Genomic DNA, 15,802 nt, shown 5'->3' with positions numbered 1-15,802 from the left:
AAAGTCATACAGCTTTTAAATTGACGTTTGAATCCCAATCTGGCTCTAAATAAAGCCTTTTCATTGTAGTAAGTTGCAAGAGCAAATAGGATTTTTCCAGTGTCTTTGTTAGTCTGTTAAATTTTTGAAATAAAAAAAGCACAATTGGGTGACAATTTGTCCATGAAGAATTAAGGGAAGTAATTAGTTGGTCTGCAGATCTTATAAACAACACCAACAAATACTGTTGCATCTTACACTGTGTGTGCCATCTTTAAAACGAAATCTGATTTACATTGTTGCTGCAGCAACATGTGATGTCTGTTTTCAATGGAGGTGAACATCACTTTTTTTTTTTTTTTTAATTAAATTAATTTATTTATTTATGGCTGTGTTGGGTCTTTGTTGCAGTGGCGGGCTTCTCATTGCGGTGGCTTCTCGCTGCAGAGCACAGGCTCTAGGCTCGCGGGCTTCAGTAGTTGCAGCACACGGGCTTAGTTGCTCCATTGGCTTGTGGGATCTTCCCGGACCAGGGCTCGAACCCCTGTCCCCTGCATTGGCAGGCGGATTCTTAACCACTGGGCCACCAGGGAAGTCCTGAACTTTTCTAAAGCATAGCAGATATCTCCTATAATCACTGCATTTACTCATGTTTCTTTTATGACTGTTGAATCAGAAATAATTGATGGGATAGCTAGTAAATTCAGTATTCATTGCAAACAGGACTATCTCTTATTTATCTCTTTATCCCACGTACCTTTGTTTGCAGTACGTAATACCTACTTAGTGTTTGTTCACGTAATGGCCTTTCTAAAACTTTAGCATTCCCCATCTGGTTGCAACCAATTTGTGGCCTTATTTCAGCAGTCTGGGAGAAACAATGCCATATATGTGTGCCCAATTTAAAAGGCTAGGGAGTTTGCGCAAAAGTCCTTTGCATGTGAAGCCATATGAAAAGGATTATGTATTATAAAACCTTATATTAATGATGATACAGAATTCCTGAGGCCTCAGAAAACTAGTTTGTTTCTCTAAACTCATCATGTCTAACCAAGCCAATGCATTTTTCACCCCTCTTTGGTCCCCACCGTCCCCACCCGATTCTTTTGTTCTAGTACTGGTGCTGTAAGTGCTCGTAATATTATGCTGTTGAAAAAGAAACAAGCTCGCTATCAGGGAGTAGTTTGTGCCATGAAGGTAAGTGTCGATTGGATTTGAGAAACTTTAGTTTTTTCTTTGACTGCTTTAAGTCTTTCAAACCCAAGCCTTTTGTTTTTCCTCTTTATATTTCCTTTAAAAATATTTAATTGTTAACATCAGAAGTAATCTCTTAAAATTCCTTGGTTACTAATTATGTTCTTTAAAATGGGCCATTTAATTGATATTAATATTAGACTTTACCAAGTAATATTGTTTCCACTGGAGTATAATTTTGTGAAAAGGCTTATTGATTGTAAATTGTAATCATAAATATGTGCACTGAATAGTACATAATATTCCTACTGTTTCTTCATATTTGTTTGGCTTTAGGATGCGTTTGGTTTTATTGAAAGAGGTGATATTGTAAAGGAGATATTCTTTCACTATAGTGAATTTAAGGGTGACTTAGAAACCTTGCAGCCTGGAGATGACGTGGAATTCACAATCAAGGACAGAAATGTAAGATAAGATAGTTGAATAACTTGATCTTTGGCCTTCTTTTAAGATAAGTAGTGAGTTAAAATTTTAGGAAACACTTAAAGTGACATGGTTCCCCTCGCCCTCTCCACTCCCTTCTGATGTAGGGTAAAGAAGTTGCAACAGATGTCAGACTATTGCCTCAAGGAACAGTCATTTTTGAAGATATCAGCATTGAACATTTTGAAGGAACTGTAACCAAAGTTATCCCAAAAGTACCCAGTAAAACCCAGGTAAATAGTGTTTTTTCAGAAGAGTCATCTTACACCTCATCAGTAATAGAATAATACGGTATGGTATACAGAAGTTTTATTACTTTCAATTAATGTAATTTTGTGACAGTGGAGCAGTTAAGTATTTTATGTGTGTAATTAAACTATATGAGAAACCATTGGTACATCCATGAATATGTTTTTCTTTTTTTTTAAACTGGGTGATACGGAGAAGGGGGCAAAAAAAAATACTGGTTAGATTGGTAAAAAAATTCATGTGTGCATGTGTGCATCCCAGTTTGGTTTTTTTTTCTGTTGGTGGGTGGGGGTGGGGTGGGGTGAAGAGATGAGACCAGTGGTGTCATTGCTAAGGAAATGTAGAACATAAAAGACTGAAATTCTTTTCCTTAAATAAAATCTCTCAGTATCAGAGTGCAGGATCTTAACTGCAGTATCATGATTTTATGGTTGTGTCATGTGACCATAGAGCACAAACCTTTCAAATTGGACTTACGTTATCAACACCTTTTTTTCCTTTAGGGAGCTATCTGTTATAAAATGGGTTTGCTGTATGTTCTTCTTGTTTGACTTAGAACTAGGAAGGGTGAGAAATCTCCAGCTAAAATAGTTTTTCCTTTTCATCAGAATGACCCATTGCCAGGACGCATCAAAGTTGATTTTGTGATTCCTAAAGAACTTCCCTTTGGAGATAAAGATACGAAATCCAAGGTGACCCTGCTGGAAGGTGACCACGTTAGGTTTAATATTTCAACAGACCGTCGTGACAAATTAGAACGAGCAACCAACATAGAAGTTCTGTCAAATACATTTCAGTTCACTAATGAAGCCAGAGAAATGGTAAGTGTTGAGTATTATTAGATACGTACCCAGTCTTGGAGGCGGCAGGGCAATGTTACAGTCAAGTTTGTAATACGGTATTGAAAATTCTTTGAGTTTTGACAGTATTGGGCAATTACCTTATTAAGGTGATTGAGAACACAGACACTTGAGTCAATCTGGGTTTGACACTTAGCTCTGCCAGTTACCTTGAAATAGATGCGAGAAATTTTTAGAACTAAAATCTGGAGAGGATGGACTTCCCTGGTGGTGCGGTGGTTCAGAGTCCGCCTGCCGATGCAGGGGACATGGGTTCGTGACCCGGTCTGGGAGAATCCCACATGCCGCAGAGCAGCTAGGTCTGTGAGCCATGGCCGCTGAGCCTGCACGTCCGGAGCCTGTGCTCCACAATGGGAGGGGCCACAACAGTGAGAGGCCCGCGTACCGCAAAAAAAAAAAAAAAAAAAAAAATCTGGAGAGGATGATTTCTAAGGTCTTTTGAGAGTCAGTGATTCTCTGGCCCTTAAATATGAAGACTGAGAAGATTTAAGTTCATCATTGTAGAAAGTAGATCTTTCCAGACTGTTCATAAAATGTTTAGTAAACAGTAGGTTAAACAAAGTAGGTTTTGTTTCTTTCGTTTTTACAGCAGGACTTTGCAAATTCTTCTTAGTGAATATATGCCTGGAAATGATATATGCCAGAATTGTTGCTGAAACATATTTTAAAAGTTCCGTTTTCGTGAATTAACTTTATCAGATGTAATTTACATTTGCTTCTGTTTGGAGTCATAACACCTACAATATATCTCAGTGTTGTCAGTAGAACTGGATACATTCAATGAAAATTTAAGTTTCTTGAAACTTTTTAACTGTTAGGAGAACTGATCTTGTTTGACACTTGCTATATGCTTTAAACTTTAATGCGTGTTTAGTTTCTTAGATCTATTTTGCTTTACACTATGGAGTACATTGTTGAATAGCTTGCTTACCATCAGGATATAGCAAGGATTAGATGTCAGAGTATTGTTTAGGCTATATTCAAAACTGATTATAGAATAATCATCTCGGGCTTCCCTGGTGGCGCAATGGTTGAGAGAGTTAGCCTGCCGATGCAGGGGACATGGGTTCGTGCCCCAGTCCGGGAAGATCCCACATGCCGCCGAGCAGCTGGGCCCGTGAGCCATGGCGGCTGAGCCTGCACGTCCAGAGCCTGTGCTCCGCAACGGGAGAGGCCACAACAGTGAGAGACCTGCGTACCGCAAAAAAAAAAAAATAATAATAATCATCTCTGTAATATGTAAATATGTAAGTCATTGGTGGGTTGATAATTATATTTTAGTAAGTATTTGAGTACTTGCCATGTGCCAGTTAGTCTGGATATAATGCCCTTACAGAGCTGATAATTTAGTATGAAGGAAAAAAACATGAGTATAGAACTTCATTTATTTTATTTTTCAAACCTAAATCTGAAGTCCTCCTGTGCCTAAACTCAGAAATTTTTGAGGTAGAGATTAGAGAGTTGCCCTTTGTTGACTTCTGAGGTATTTGGCTTATTCTGTAGATTTTTAATTTCTGGAAGTTACAGTGTCATAAAGCTTGGGCATTATTTGGAATCCTGGTTTTTGCCACTTAATAGCTGTGTGCTTTGGGAAAATTGCTTAACCTCTTTCAACCTCAGTTTCCTCTTCTTGTAAAACAATATTTTTCACGGAATTGAAAATTAAATGGAATATGTTGTATGCATTTACTTCAAAAATGATAATTTTTCTAGTGCGTATTGGCCAAGAAGTAGCATCTGGGAAGTCTCAGGCAATTGCTTAGAGATTAATTTACTTTATTAAAATCAATGAGTTCGTATTTAAGTGGAAAAATTAAAATGTGGGTACAAAATTTGGCTGTTTAATACAGAGAATTCCTAATGAATTTAACTTGACGATACTTCCAAACTTGAATGTTGTTGTCTTGACAATCTGCACAGCCAGTGAAAGTATTGTTTTGGTTTCAGGGTGTAATTGCTGCCATGAGAGATGGTTTTGGTTTCATCAAATGTGTGGATCGTGATGCTCGTATGTTCTTCCACTTCAGTGAAATTCTGGATGGGAACCAGCTCCATATTGCAGATGAAGTAGAGTTTACTGTGGTTCCTGTGAGTAGTTTTTGAGAAAAGTATGGGAGGTTTTCTTGATCCTTCCGTTTTTGGTTTTAAAGTTACTTTTGTTTATCATTTGTAGGATATGCTCTCTGCCCAAAGAAATCATGCTATTAGGATTAAAAAACTTCCCAAGGGCACGGTTTCGTTCCACTCCCATTCAGATCATCGTTTTCTGGGCACCGTAGAAAAAGAAGCCACTTTTTCCAATCCTAAAACCACTAGCCCAAATAAAGGCAAAGAAAAGGTAAGTTTTAATCAAAATGATTTTTGCAGTTCTTTATTCCTCTTCTGCTTAAAGGCAACCACTGTCCACACAATAATGGAGTATTGTCTCTTTCAGAATTCCCTGTAATACTAACAGTGAACTAACCTAAAGCAGGGTTTTTAATCTCATCAATATTAACATTTTAGGGGGCTACCCTGGTGGCACAGTGGTTGAGAGTCCACCTGCCGATGCAGGGGACACGGGTTCGTGCCCCAGTCCGGGAGGATCCCACATGCCGCGGAGTGGCTAGGCCCGTGAGCCATGGCCGCTAAGCCTGTGCGTCCAGAGCCTTTGCTCTGCAACGGGAGAGGCCACAGCAGTGGGAGGCCCGCGTACCACAAAAAAAAAAAAAAAAATTAACATTTTTGAGCTGGATAATTCTTTGAGTGGGAGGGGGTGGGGAGCTGTTCTTTGCATTTGGGGATGTTTAGCAGCATCCCTGGCCCACTAGAGGTCAGTATCTCTCCTTCTTTCCATGTATAACAGCCAGACATGTCTCCAGAATCTGTCAAATGTCCCCTGATCACCCCCAGTTTAGCATCACTCATCTAAAATGATAGTACTTGTCATCCAAGCAATTTAAAACTTCGACATTTTGGTAGACTCAGTTCACACATTTGAACTCCATTTATTGAAAAATCCACTAAATCTGTAAATATGAAGCTATCCCTAAGATGACGTCTGCTCTTAAGTAAATAACAAGAATTGTATAGAAACAGGTGATTCAAACGATACTAAATACTGCTATAAAAGGTCAATGAGAGAGCTTTGGCAAAAATTCTAAACTGGCAGGATCTGGGATGGTTTCACTAAGGCATTGACATTTAATAGGTGGAGGTAAATGAGGAAAGGATGTTCCTCACTGAATAGAGGTACAGATGAGAAAAAGTCAGGGTTTCTTTATAAAACACTAATTAGTTTGACAGGAAGATAGGGCTTCTTTTTTTGGGGGGGGGTGATTGTTGATTGGCCGTGAATACTATAGAATAGGCATGTTGTCAGTAAGCGTTCCCTCCTCAACATTAAAATTAGGTTAAGACTTTAAAACCAAATTAGGCAGACTGAGTCAGCCCTGGGTTAAAAGGCAAGACCATCTATTATTCATACGAAAAATACATATTTTAGAGAACCCTAGATAGGAAATTTCTACAACTGTACCAGTGCTTTGGCTCAGGAGTCTGTAATAATTGCAGTTGTGCTTATATTGGTTTTTTGGTGGTGGTTCTTGATTCTTTTCATTGTTTTCTGACTATTTCTTTAGGAGGCTGAGGATGGTATTATTGCTTATGATGATTGTGGGGTGAAATTGACTATTGCTTTTCAAGCCAAGGATGTGGAAGGATCTAATTCTCCTCAGATAGGAGACAAGGCAAGATAATTCTGTTTATTTGAGAGAGGGGGGAGGGTTAAAGGTTATCATCTTCATCATAAATCCTGAAAAATGGTTTCTTTAAGTTTTATCAAGTTTTGCTAACATTCTTTTGTGCTTACAAGCTTAATATATGAACATCTTCCTATTTAAAAGCAGCTTATTCAATAAGAACAGGGTCTAGCAAGCTTTTTGTTAAAGCTTTTTGAGGAGTTAGTATTTAAGCATTAGATATGTCAAAAGCAATTACCTTATATAAAATTAATAATATTGGTAAGAAAGTTAAAACAGTCACTGAAGCATTATCAAAATAAAACCACGCCAAAGGTTTTTATATTGCTGTTCATTTTTGTCATACTTAATATGTCTGGTTTTCCAGTTGACGTCCTTTAGAGAAATTAAGAATCTATAAGGAATACACACTGGAGAGCAAAACTTGATCCTTGTGAAAAGTGGAATGAGAAGTAGAAGTGATAGTTCTGGTGAATATCTGTTCCATCAGAGTATTTATAAAAGGGATATTTAGAGTGGAAAGCAAGGTCTGGGGGAGTTGTCATTTCCACTTGGCGTGAAATGACATGATATTAATGAGCATCGTTATTTTTCACAGGTTGAATTTAGTATTAGTGACAAACAGAGGCCTGGACAGCAGATTGCAACTTGTGTGCGACTCTTAGGTCGTAATTCCAACTCCAAGAGGCTCTTGGGTTATGTGGCAACTTTGAAGGATAATTTTGGATTTATTGAAACAGCCAATCATGATAAGGAAATCTTTTTCCATTACAGGTGAGGAATGCCTTTTAGGAACTTAGAGCTTACAATCCATAATCCATTCTTTGGTTTTGGAGTCAAAAACATTAGTATTGGGTAGTTATGTATTTTTTAATCTCAGATTTCATATTGGTGAAATTTTGGCAATATATAAAGTTAACCGTCTACCTCTACATAGAAAGCAAGTGGTCAAAAGATACAGAAAGACCTATACCTGCTTTGAACATTGGATAGGAGCCTTTCTGCTTCAGTAAAAGAATACAGTTTTGGGCTTCCCTGGTGGTGCAGTGGTTGAGAGTCCACCTGCCGATGCAGGGGACACGGGTTCGTGCCCCGGTCCGGGAAGATCCCACATGCCGCAGAATGGCTGGGCCCGTGAGCCATGGCCGCTGAGCCTGCGCGTCCGGAGCCTGTGCTCTGCAACGCAAGAGGCCACAACAGTGAGAGGCCCGCGTACCGCAAAAAAAAAAAAAAAAAAAAAAAGCTTTAAAAGATATAGTTTTATGTGTTGCTACCAGAGAGTTGTATATTTCATTTGGTATTATAGTATAGTGGTTAAGAGCATGGGCTCTTAGAACCGTGCAGTTCCAGTTTGAATCCAGGCTCTGCTACTTAGTACCTGTGTAAGTTTTATCGAATGAAAATAACCTCCTGTCATCTTAGTTTCATTATCTTGAAGCTGAGGATAATGGTACCTCTTCATAGGATGTTTCTGAAGATTACATGAGTCAGTGCTTAAAACAGTATCCAGCTTAAGTAAGCACACCATGAATATTATAATAGAATAAATAAAGGGTATTTGCTACTGTTGATGTTTGTGGTAAATACTTTTTCAAATGTCATTTCCTTTCCCTCCCCTGCAGTGAGTTCTCTGGTGATGTTGATAGCCTGGAACTGGGGGACATGGTCGAGTACAGCTTGTCCAAAGGAAAAGGCAACAAAGTCAGTGCAGAAAAAGTGAACAAAACACACTCAGGTAATGAATTGTGACTTCTGATTATTAGGCCTATGTTTTGGGTAGGGAGGGTGAGGGGTAGGGTAGGAGAGGGAGAGAAAAGCCTACTGTTGTAGATCAGTGTTTCTCCAGGTATGATCCCCAGATCCAGCAGCATCACCTGGCTACTTGTTAGAAATACAAGTTGTCTGACCCCACCCCAGACCTACCAAAACTTTGGAGATGGGCAGTCTGTTTTAACAAATCCTTCAGGTGGTTCTGATGCACACTGAAGTTTGAGAACCATTGTTCTAGATTTTCTAGGTCATTTGCTTTGAGTTTATTATCAGTTCAATATCTCTTTTTAAAAATAACCCCAAGATAATAAATCTCCATGGGATTGGGGGAGGAGGCATTCCTCTAGAAGACGGTTTTGGAGAAGAATGAGTTTAAATGTGAAGAATAATGGCAACTTAAGGAAATCGTTGCTATTTAGGGTCTTTGACTTTTAAAAGGCCTACAACTTACTTTTTTGGCTTTCGTGTAAACTCACCAAATAATACTTTTTCTTGGTGTTATTCTAGAGAAATGGGAGCTAAGAACATTCATTCAGTTTAATAAATGTTTTAGAAACTGGGGGTACAGCAGTGAAGAAATATGACAGATTGGCAAAAAAGATGAGTGAAATATTGGATATAGTATGTTCAGAAAGATACTAAGATAAAATAAATTGGGGAAGTATATAAGTATTGGAGTTAGCAATACTTGTAGAGACCAAGGAAGGCCTCACTAAAAAGGTGATATTTGGTCATGTGGAAAAGGTGAGAGAGCAAGACATGTTTAAATATGTATACTTATTAAGTCTTTAAACATGTTTATTTTAATAGTAGTATAGAAGTATTGCATTTCAGGACTGGCAGGCAACCAGCCAACCCTCTGTTAACGTTTGTTCTGTTAATGTTCGCTTTTTTTTTTTTTGGTCCTATGCAATAGAGTTTAAATAAAATTGTTGAGGGAGAGGTATACATGCTTTTGTTTTGTAGTGAATGGCATTACTGAGGAAGCTGATCCCACCATCTACTCTGGTAAAGTCATTCGCCCCTTGAGGAGTGTCGATCCAACACAGACTGAGTACCAAGGAATGATTGAGATCATGGACGAAGGTAAGAGCATCGCTATCAGATTGTTTTGAAATTTGCCTTACCTTCAGATGAGTGCGTCGAAGATTTTAAAATATGGTAGGGTGGCAGTTATTTTCAAATTCCTAAAAACTGAATCAAGGAAAAGTGATTTTATTCCCACAATACTTGGTTTTTATTTTTTATATCCCTTGGAAATGAGATCAGCTTGGGTTTATGTTGTGAACAAATGACTGCTGTGGAGCATATGGCTGATATGTGAGCTACTAACGCTGAGTTATATTGAAATAGACTGAGAACAAAATCTCACACTAAAAATATGCATTTAATGTTTGATAATCAGACATTCAAGTTGGCTGGGTTTAGTACAACTTTGCAGTTTTCCTCTGTTATTCACTGGTTATTTACATCAGATTAACACAATTTCCTAGTAACTGTTCAATTCTATAAACATTTTTGCCTCCTGTAAAAGTTTACTGTATCTGTTAACTTAATAGCCAGGGTTCCATGGGGATCCTACTACTTTTCTCTAGATCAAGGCCCCCTACGTTTTCATTTCCTGCCTTTTTCTCCCCATCTTTGACAACTCCCTGAGTCCTGGTGTCATCCCTTACCCCAAACAATTAACGCCAGAAAGACCAACTTTGTGCATAAAATAAGTTTGCAGTAGAAATGTTAGTAGGGAACACTGGATGATTAATACAGCAGAATTACCATAATGATGGGGTTGATGAGAGGATTTGAAATTCTAACCAAAGATGATAGCTTGGCTCACAAAGGGAATAAATCTTGTGTCATCTAGGAGTCATAGGAGAACATAAAGTGGGGAAGAGAAGGTCATGTGAGAGAAGGAAGTGAGCCTTGATGAACGTTCCTTTACTACATGAGGTTCTTAGAAATTTCTGTTTTTAATAGAAGCAGTACCCTAATACACACATCTCCAAATATGAATTGACTTTGTAGCAAGTCAGTCTTAAACTAATGCCATGGTGACACCATATCCTTAAAAGGGCCACGAGGGTATGGGCAACTAACTTAAACTCGTGAGGTAATATCAAAGTGCCCCATTTCCTCCTCTGTATCATGCACCCTTTTATTTACTTTTGCATTCCCATCCCCCAATCCACTTAATTCTTCAACACTGGCTATTTGATAGTCTAAAAGCAAGGTTTTGTGGAAAAGGAAACTTTCCTGAAATCTCTAAGCCTAGAGTTTTCTGCGACTAGAAAGGTCACTTTTCCCCACTTGGTGATGAGAACAGCTCTTTTATTTAGGAATACAGCTAACCCAATATAAGACCATGGGTTTTAGAGCCGGACAGACCTAGATCTGAATACCAGCTCTTCCACTTCTAGCTGTACAACCTAAGTCAAATTAATTAAATCTTTACTAGCTTAGTTTCTTTGGGTTTTTTTTTTTTTTTTTTTTTAATTTATCTTATTTTTGGCTGCTTTGGGTCTTCGTTGCTGCACGCGGGCTTTCTCTAGAGGAGGCAAGCGGGGGCTACTCTTTGTTCGGTGCACGAGCTTCTCATAGTGGTGGCTTCTCTTTGAGGAGCATGGGCTCTAGGCACATGGGCTTCAGTAGTTGCAGCTCATGGGCTCTAGAGCGCAGGCTCAGTAGTTGTGGCACATGGGCTTAGTTGTTCCATGGCATGTGGAATCTTCCCGGACCAGGGCTTGAACTCGTGTCTCCTACATTGGCAGGCGGATTCTTAACCACTGGGCCACCAGGGAAGCCCCAGTTTCTTCATTTTTAAAATGAGGATAATAACTTCAACCTCAGAATATTCTATAAAGATTAAATATGCATCAGTATAAGTGTTTAATAAATAGTGGTTACTGCTAGTACCACTAAGTCAGTCTAGCTGTCTTTAGTATTTCTGCATGACTTGATCTATTGGAAATCTCTCCTCAAAGTTTTTAGTTCCCGTAAGTTTGAGAAGAAAATCTTCACTTACCCCCTATAATCATCAAGAGAACGGTTAAAAGCATTCCCAGTTTTGAAGCTTCGTCTTCCATCTAATGTTTTTCCCCTCTTTTCCACCTTCATTGATTCAGTGAATTCACCATCCAGCGGAACTGATAGGCATCTGGATGGACTCTTTGGCCTGGTTTTTATCCATAGCCTGCACTGACCTCCAGCCAACTTTTTACTCTGGGGCAGAGCTCAGCAAATAAGATAGCTTGTTTTTATAAATAAAGTTTTGTTGAAACACAACCAAGACTGTTTACATACTGTCTTTGATTGCTTTCTCACTGCAACAGCAAAGTTGAGTCATCATGACAGAGACAGGATCCTACAAGACTAAAATATTTACTATCTGGCCCTTTAAGAAAAAGTATGATGGGCCCTGATCTAGAAGAAAGGTAACTGTAGGTTTGAGGGAGCCACAATCAGAACAAAGAAAGGAGGTGGAATGCCAAGAAATGATTTATCTATTTTGCGTTTTTGCCTGTGCCTGGCTTGTTTAATGCCCAGTCGGGTATGGATCAGAAATGTGTTTGACTGGCTCATATTGTGAACTTGGGAAGAAGATAATCCAGTGGATCATGTTAGCAACCCATAGAGCTTTTTAAAAGCTCAAAGGTAATGAGATTGTGAGTGCTAGTGTTATATTTTTTTCCCCCATAAATGTGGTTTAAAACTGTTCATTAGCTAGTAAGGTGATAATGAGTTATAAGTTCTCATTTGTTTTTGTGGTAGTATTTAGCATTCAGGATTTTATTGGAGCTTTAAAGTAGAATTTCTTAGGTATAAAAAAAGTCTTCCTAGTGAATATATTTTTAGCAAATTAAAAATTCATTAGGACCATCAGCAGAGGGCTGTCATGAAATATTAGCTTTTAGACTTTATACCTGTTTCTCCTTACAGGGGATATGAAAGGTGAGGTCTATCCATTTGGCATAGTTGGGATGGCCAACAAAGGGGATTGCCTACAGAAAGGGGAGAGCGTCAAGTTCCAGTTGTGTGTCTTGGGCCAAAATGCACAGACTATGGCCTACAACATCACACCCCTGCGTAGGGCCACAGTGGAGTGTGTGAAAGATCAGGTAAGTGGTTATATCTCTTGATCTGAATTTGATCCTTTTATGAGTTGGTAACCAAATAGTAACCAAAACCTTGAAAATTTTTCAGCCCAGGGGGAACCATCAACATTGATTTGGTTTTTATTTCCACTTTACCCCCCTTTTCAGTGATTTGAAGTAGCTTATTAAAAACACAGAGAAAACCACATGGAAAGAAAAAACGGCAATAGTAGCAAAAGGATAGTATTAATGGCTAACACAATGGGGAAAATAAGTTTGGAGTGAGATTTCCAGAATAGAAAGACTATAATGTTTTTCATACTTGAGCTCAGAACTTCTTTTTACAGACCACACAAAGAAAGAAACCATGTGTAGAAGTGTTCATAAAATAAGCTTCGGGCAAACAAAACTATTCCTGGTACTTAAATCTCAAGGAAATCTCTCTGGGTCCTCAGAGAGGACATTTTTTGGTATCAGTACAGTGACTAACATTTTATATGGCTGTTTCTAATAATACCATAACCCAGCTTAATAATTTTGGAAGGTATCAAAACAATGCATATGTTCAAGTAACAGCTTCCTAATGATTTTGCTTAATTCAAAAGCGTAGTTCATACAATATATGTAGGCACAAGGTAACCTTTATTTGTTTCTCAGGCTATGATAGAGTGGATGGCAGTCGTTTCAAAGATACATTTCTTCCCTGACAAGTTTTGCAGACCCATATGCTGTTGTTATAGCCCAGGCAGCTAGCATCAGCACTGACGCCACATTTTATAAACCCTACTAGCTAGGGGCAAATTGTGCTTCATTCAAAGTGAGTTTCTTTTCCCTGCTGTGTGGTATGTCTTTTTTATGCTGTCTTTTTAAAATTTCAGTTTGGCTTCATTAACTATGAAGTAGGAGATAGCAAGAAGCTCTTTTTCCATGTGAAAGAAGTTCAGGATGGCATTGAGCTACAGGCAGGAGATGAGGTGGAATTCTCAGTGATTTTTAATCAGCGCACTGGCAAGTGCAGTGCTTGTAATGTTTGGCGAGTCTGGTGAGTTCTTTGTTGTTGTTGATTAGTAACCTCCCTGGACTGTCTCTTTCATAATCTCTGCTTTATCATATTTTTTCACTTTTCCATCACTGCTTTTTTTTTAATCCTCTTCTGCCACTTTCTGGTTATTTCTTCATTGTCTAAATTTTGTAGTTTAGCATTTCTGGCACTATGTTTTTGTTTTAATAACAAAATAGCATGAGAGGAGCTGGGAGTCTCTGGAAATATTTCTTCATATTTTCCTTTTCTAATGTTTTTCCGTACCTGCTACATTGTTTTATGTGTCTGTGGAACTGGTTTTCTGGTTGCAGACCAGTCTAGGGATGACCCTCACCCAAATGATTCTTCCAGGTCCTAAGCAGTAATAAACATTGAGTTCAGAATAAAAACATAAACTTGTCTGCCCTGTCTTGCTAGTTAGTTAGTTGGCTAAGTGAGGCAAGAGTCTCCCCTCATTAAAACTGAGTCATTTGGGTAGTTAGGTAGAAGACACACTCCTCTGCATGTACTTTTCTTCCCACCAAGTGTTGCTTCTTCTCACCTATTGACTTTGTTACAGCGAGGGCCCCAAGGCTGTTGCAGCTCCACGACCTGATAGGTTGGTCAATCGCTTGAAGAACATCACCCTGGATGATGCCAGTGCTCCTCGCCTAATGGTTCTTCGTCAGCCAAGGGGACCAGATAACTCAATGGTATGAGGGCATACGAGGTTTTGGGCGGATGGGGGCAACTGATAGACTAGCATACTACTTGAGAACCTATTTTAGCAGAACTCAAAGAGCTTACTTTTACCAAGGTGCTTCAGTATTGCTGTCATAACTAGTTAGCATCCCTGCACATTGGTTCAGCCCCTAACGTTATGGTTGCTTACAGTAAGAGGAACATTTCTTGGTGTTCCTGATACTTTGAACATAGTTTAGGAAGGCTTACTATAGATTTCCTCCTCTGCAAAAGAATTGGTGGTGATTGAGAGTAATGCTTTGGTAGTCCCTTTTGGAATTGTGAATGTACAATGATTGTCATACACCCAGGTCATTAACTGCAATTTTATTTCCTCACAGGGATTTGGTGCCGAAAGAAAGATCCGTCAAGCTGGTGTCATTGACTAACCACATCCACAAAGCACATCATTAATCCACTATGATCAAGTTGGGGGGATTCTGGTGAAGGGTTCTGAATATCTCCCTCTTCATCCCTCCCAAAATCTGGAATACTTATTCTATTGAGCTGTTACACCAGTTTTAACACCTTCCTCGTGTTATGTTTAAAAAAATAAATAAATTTAAGAAAACCATTTTAAAATTATGCACAGTTGCAGCCTGGAAAACTTAAGGTGGCGCCTTATAGAATCAATTTTAGGAGCTTTATTTGGTGCATTTAACGCAACTGGTAATTGCAAAATCCACTTCTGCCTGTGTAAGTGAAAAATATAGACTGTTACCTTGTTGGCCCTATGAAATTCTGCACTTGATACTTAGTATATCTACTCTACCTTCATTACTTTTGGCAAGATGTTCTGCCTTAGGACTCAGTTGCATTCTTTTTCCTTTTCTGTTCATTATGCTTTAATTCTGAGGACCATATGATGGTAGAATATATTAAAAATTACAAAAATTTGTATAGGCAAACCAGTTCTTTAAGTTGATGGCCAAATGTTAAAATGTTATTTTTCATATCATTTATAATCTTATCACAGTCCACTTAATGAAGTTTGGTTAGATTTCAGTGAAAATTATCTTCCAGGGTAGTTCCCCCCCCCGAATGGGGGTTGTACCACAATTAGTATATATGGTGCAGAATTTCATGCAAATGAGGTGTGCCAGCAGTGTGATAATTTAAACGTATTTAAAGAAAAACAAAAGGATGAATGCACAAACTTGCTGCTGCTTAGATCACTGCAGCTTCTAGGACCCAGTTTCTTTTACTGATTTCAAAACAAAACAAAAACAAACAAAAAATAATAAAAAAGTTGTGCCTGAAATGAATCTTGTTTTTTTTATAAGTAGCCGCCTGGTTCCTGTGTCCTGTAAAAAGTACAGGCACTTGACCCTTGGTGTAGCTTCTGTTCGGCTTTATATCATGGGAAAGGATTGGTCTGATTTCTTGGCCCTCATCTTGAATTGGCCACGTACAGGGTCCCTGGCCAGTGGACTGAAGGCTTTGTCTAAGATGACAAGGGTCAGCTCAGGGGATGTGGGGGAGGGTGTTTTATCTTCCCCGTTGTCGTTTGAGGTTTTGATCTTCTCTGGGTAAAGAGGCCATTTATCTTTGTAAACACGTTAACACTTTTTCTTTCTCCAGTTTTCTGTTAATGGCGAAAGAATGGAAGCGAATAAAGTTTTACTGATTTTTGAGACACTAGCACCTAGCGCTTTCATTATTAAAACGTCCTGT

The 15,802-nt window shown here is 38.7% G+C and overlaps 1 protein-coding gene across 7 annotated transcripts in view; it reads left to right on the top strand.

The window, feature by feature from the left end:
* The window catches only part of CSDE1 (cold shock domain containing E1), a 36,985-nt gene extending 21,216 nt beyond the window's left edge, over positions 1-15,769 (top strand). For 4 of the 7 annotated variants that reach the window (XM_032603158.1, XM_032603174.1, XM_032603147.1 and 1 more), the window contains 14 exons: positions 1,095-1,176; positions 1,510-1,638; positions 1,764-1,889; positions 2,514-2,726; positions 4,713-4,853; positions 4,939-5,103; positions 6,386-6,493; positions 7,104-7,279; positions 8,128-8,240; positions 9,242-9,361; positions 12,212-12,390; positions 13,245-13,408; positions 13,968-14,100; positions 14,470-15,762. In XM_032603158.1, coding sequence (XP_032459049.1) covers positions 1,095-1,176; positions 1,510-1,638; positions 1,764-1,889; positions 2,514-2,726; positions 4,713-4,853; positions 4,939-5,103; positions 6,386-6,493; positions 7,104-7,279; positions 8,128-8,240; positions 9,242-9,361; positions 12,212-12,390; positions 13,245-13,408; positions 13,968-14,100; positions 14,470-14,517 — 1,897 coding nt within the window. In that variant the 3' untranslated portion in view covers positions 14,518-15,762. Of the gene's footprint in view, positions 1-1,094; positions 1,177-1,509; positions 1,639-1,763; positions 1,890-2,513; positions 2,727-4,712; positions 4,854-4,938; positions 5,104-6,385; positions 6,494-7,103; positions 7,280-8,127; positions 8,241-9,241; positions 9,362-12,211; positions 12,391-13,244; positions 13,409-13,967; positions 14,101-14,469 lie in introns of all 7 variants that reach the window. The other 3 variants (XM_032603139.1, XM_032603192.1, XM_032603183.1) reach the window with 1 other exon arrangement.
* Positions 15,770-15,802: the final 33 nt, after the last annotated feature.

The sequence above is a fragment of the Phocoena sinus genome, chromosome 1, assembly GCF_008692025.1.
Source record: "Phocoena sinus isolate mPhoSin1 chromosome 1, mPhoSin1.pri, whole genome shotgun sequence".
Taxonomy (NCBI): Eukaryota; Metazoa; Chordata; class Mammalia; order Artiodactyla; family Phocoenidae; genus Phocoena; species Phocoena sinus.
This window is presented reverse-complemented; position numbering and strand designations above follow the sequence as displayed.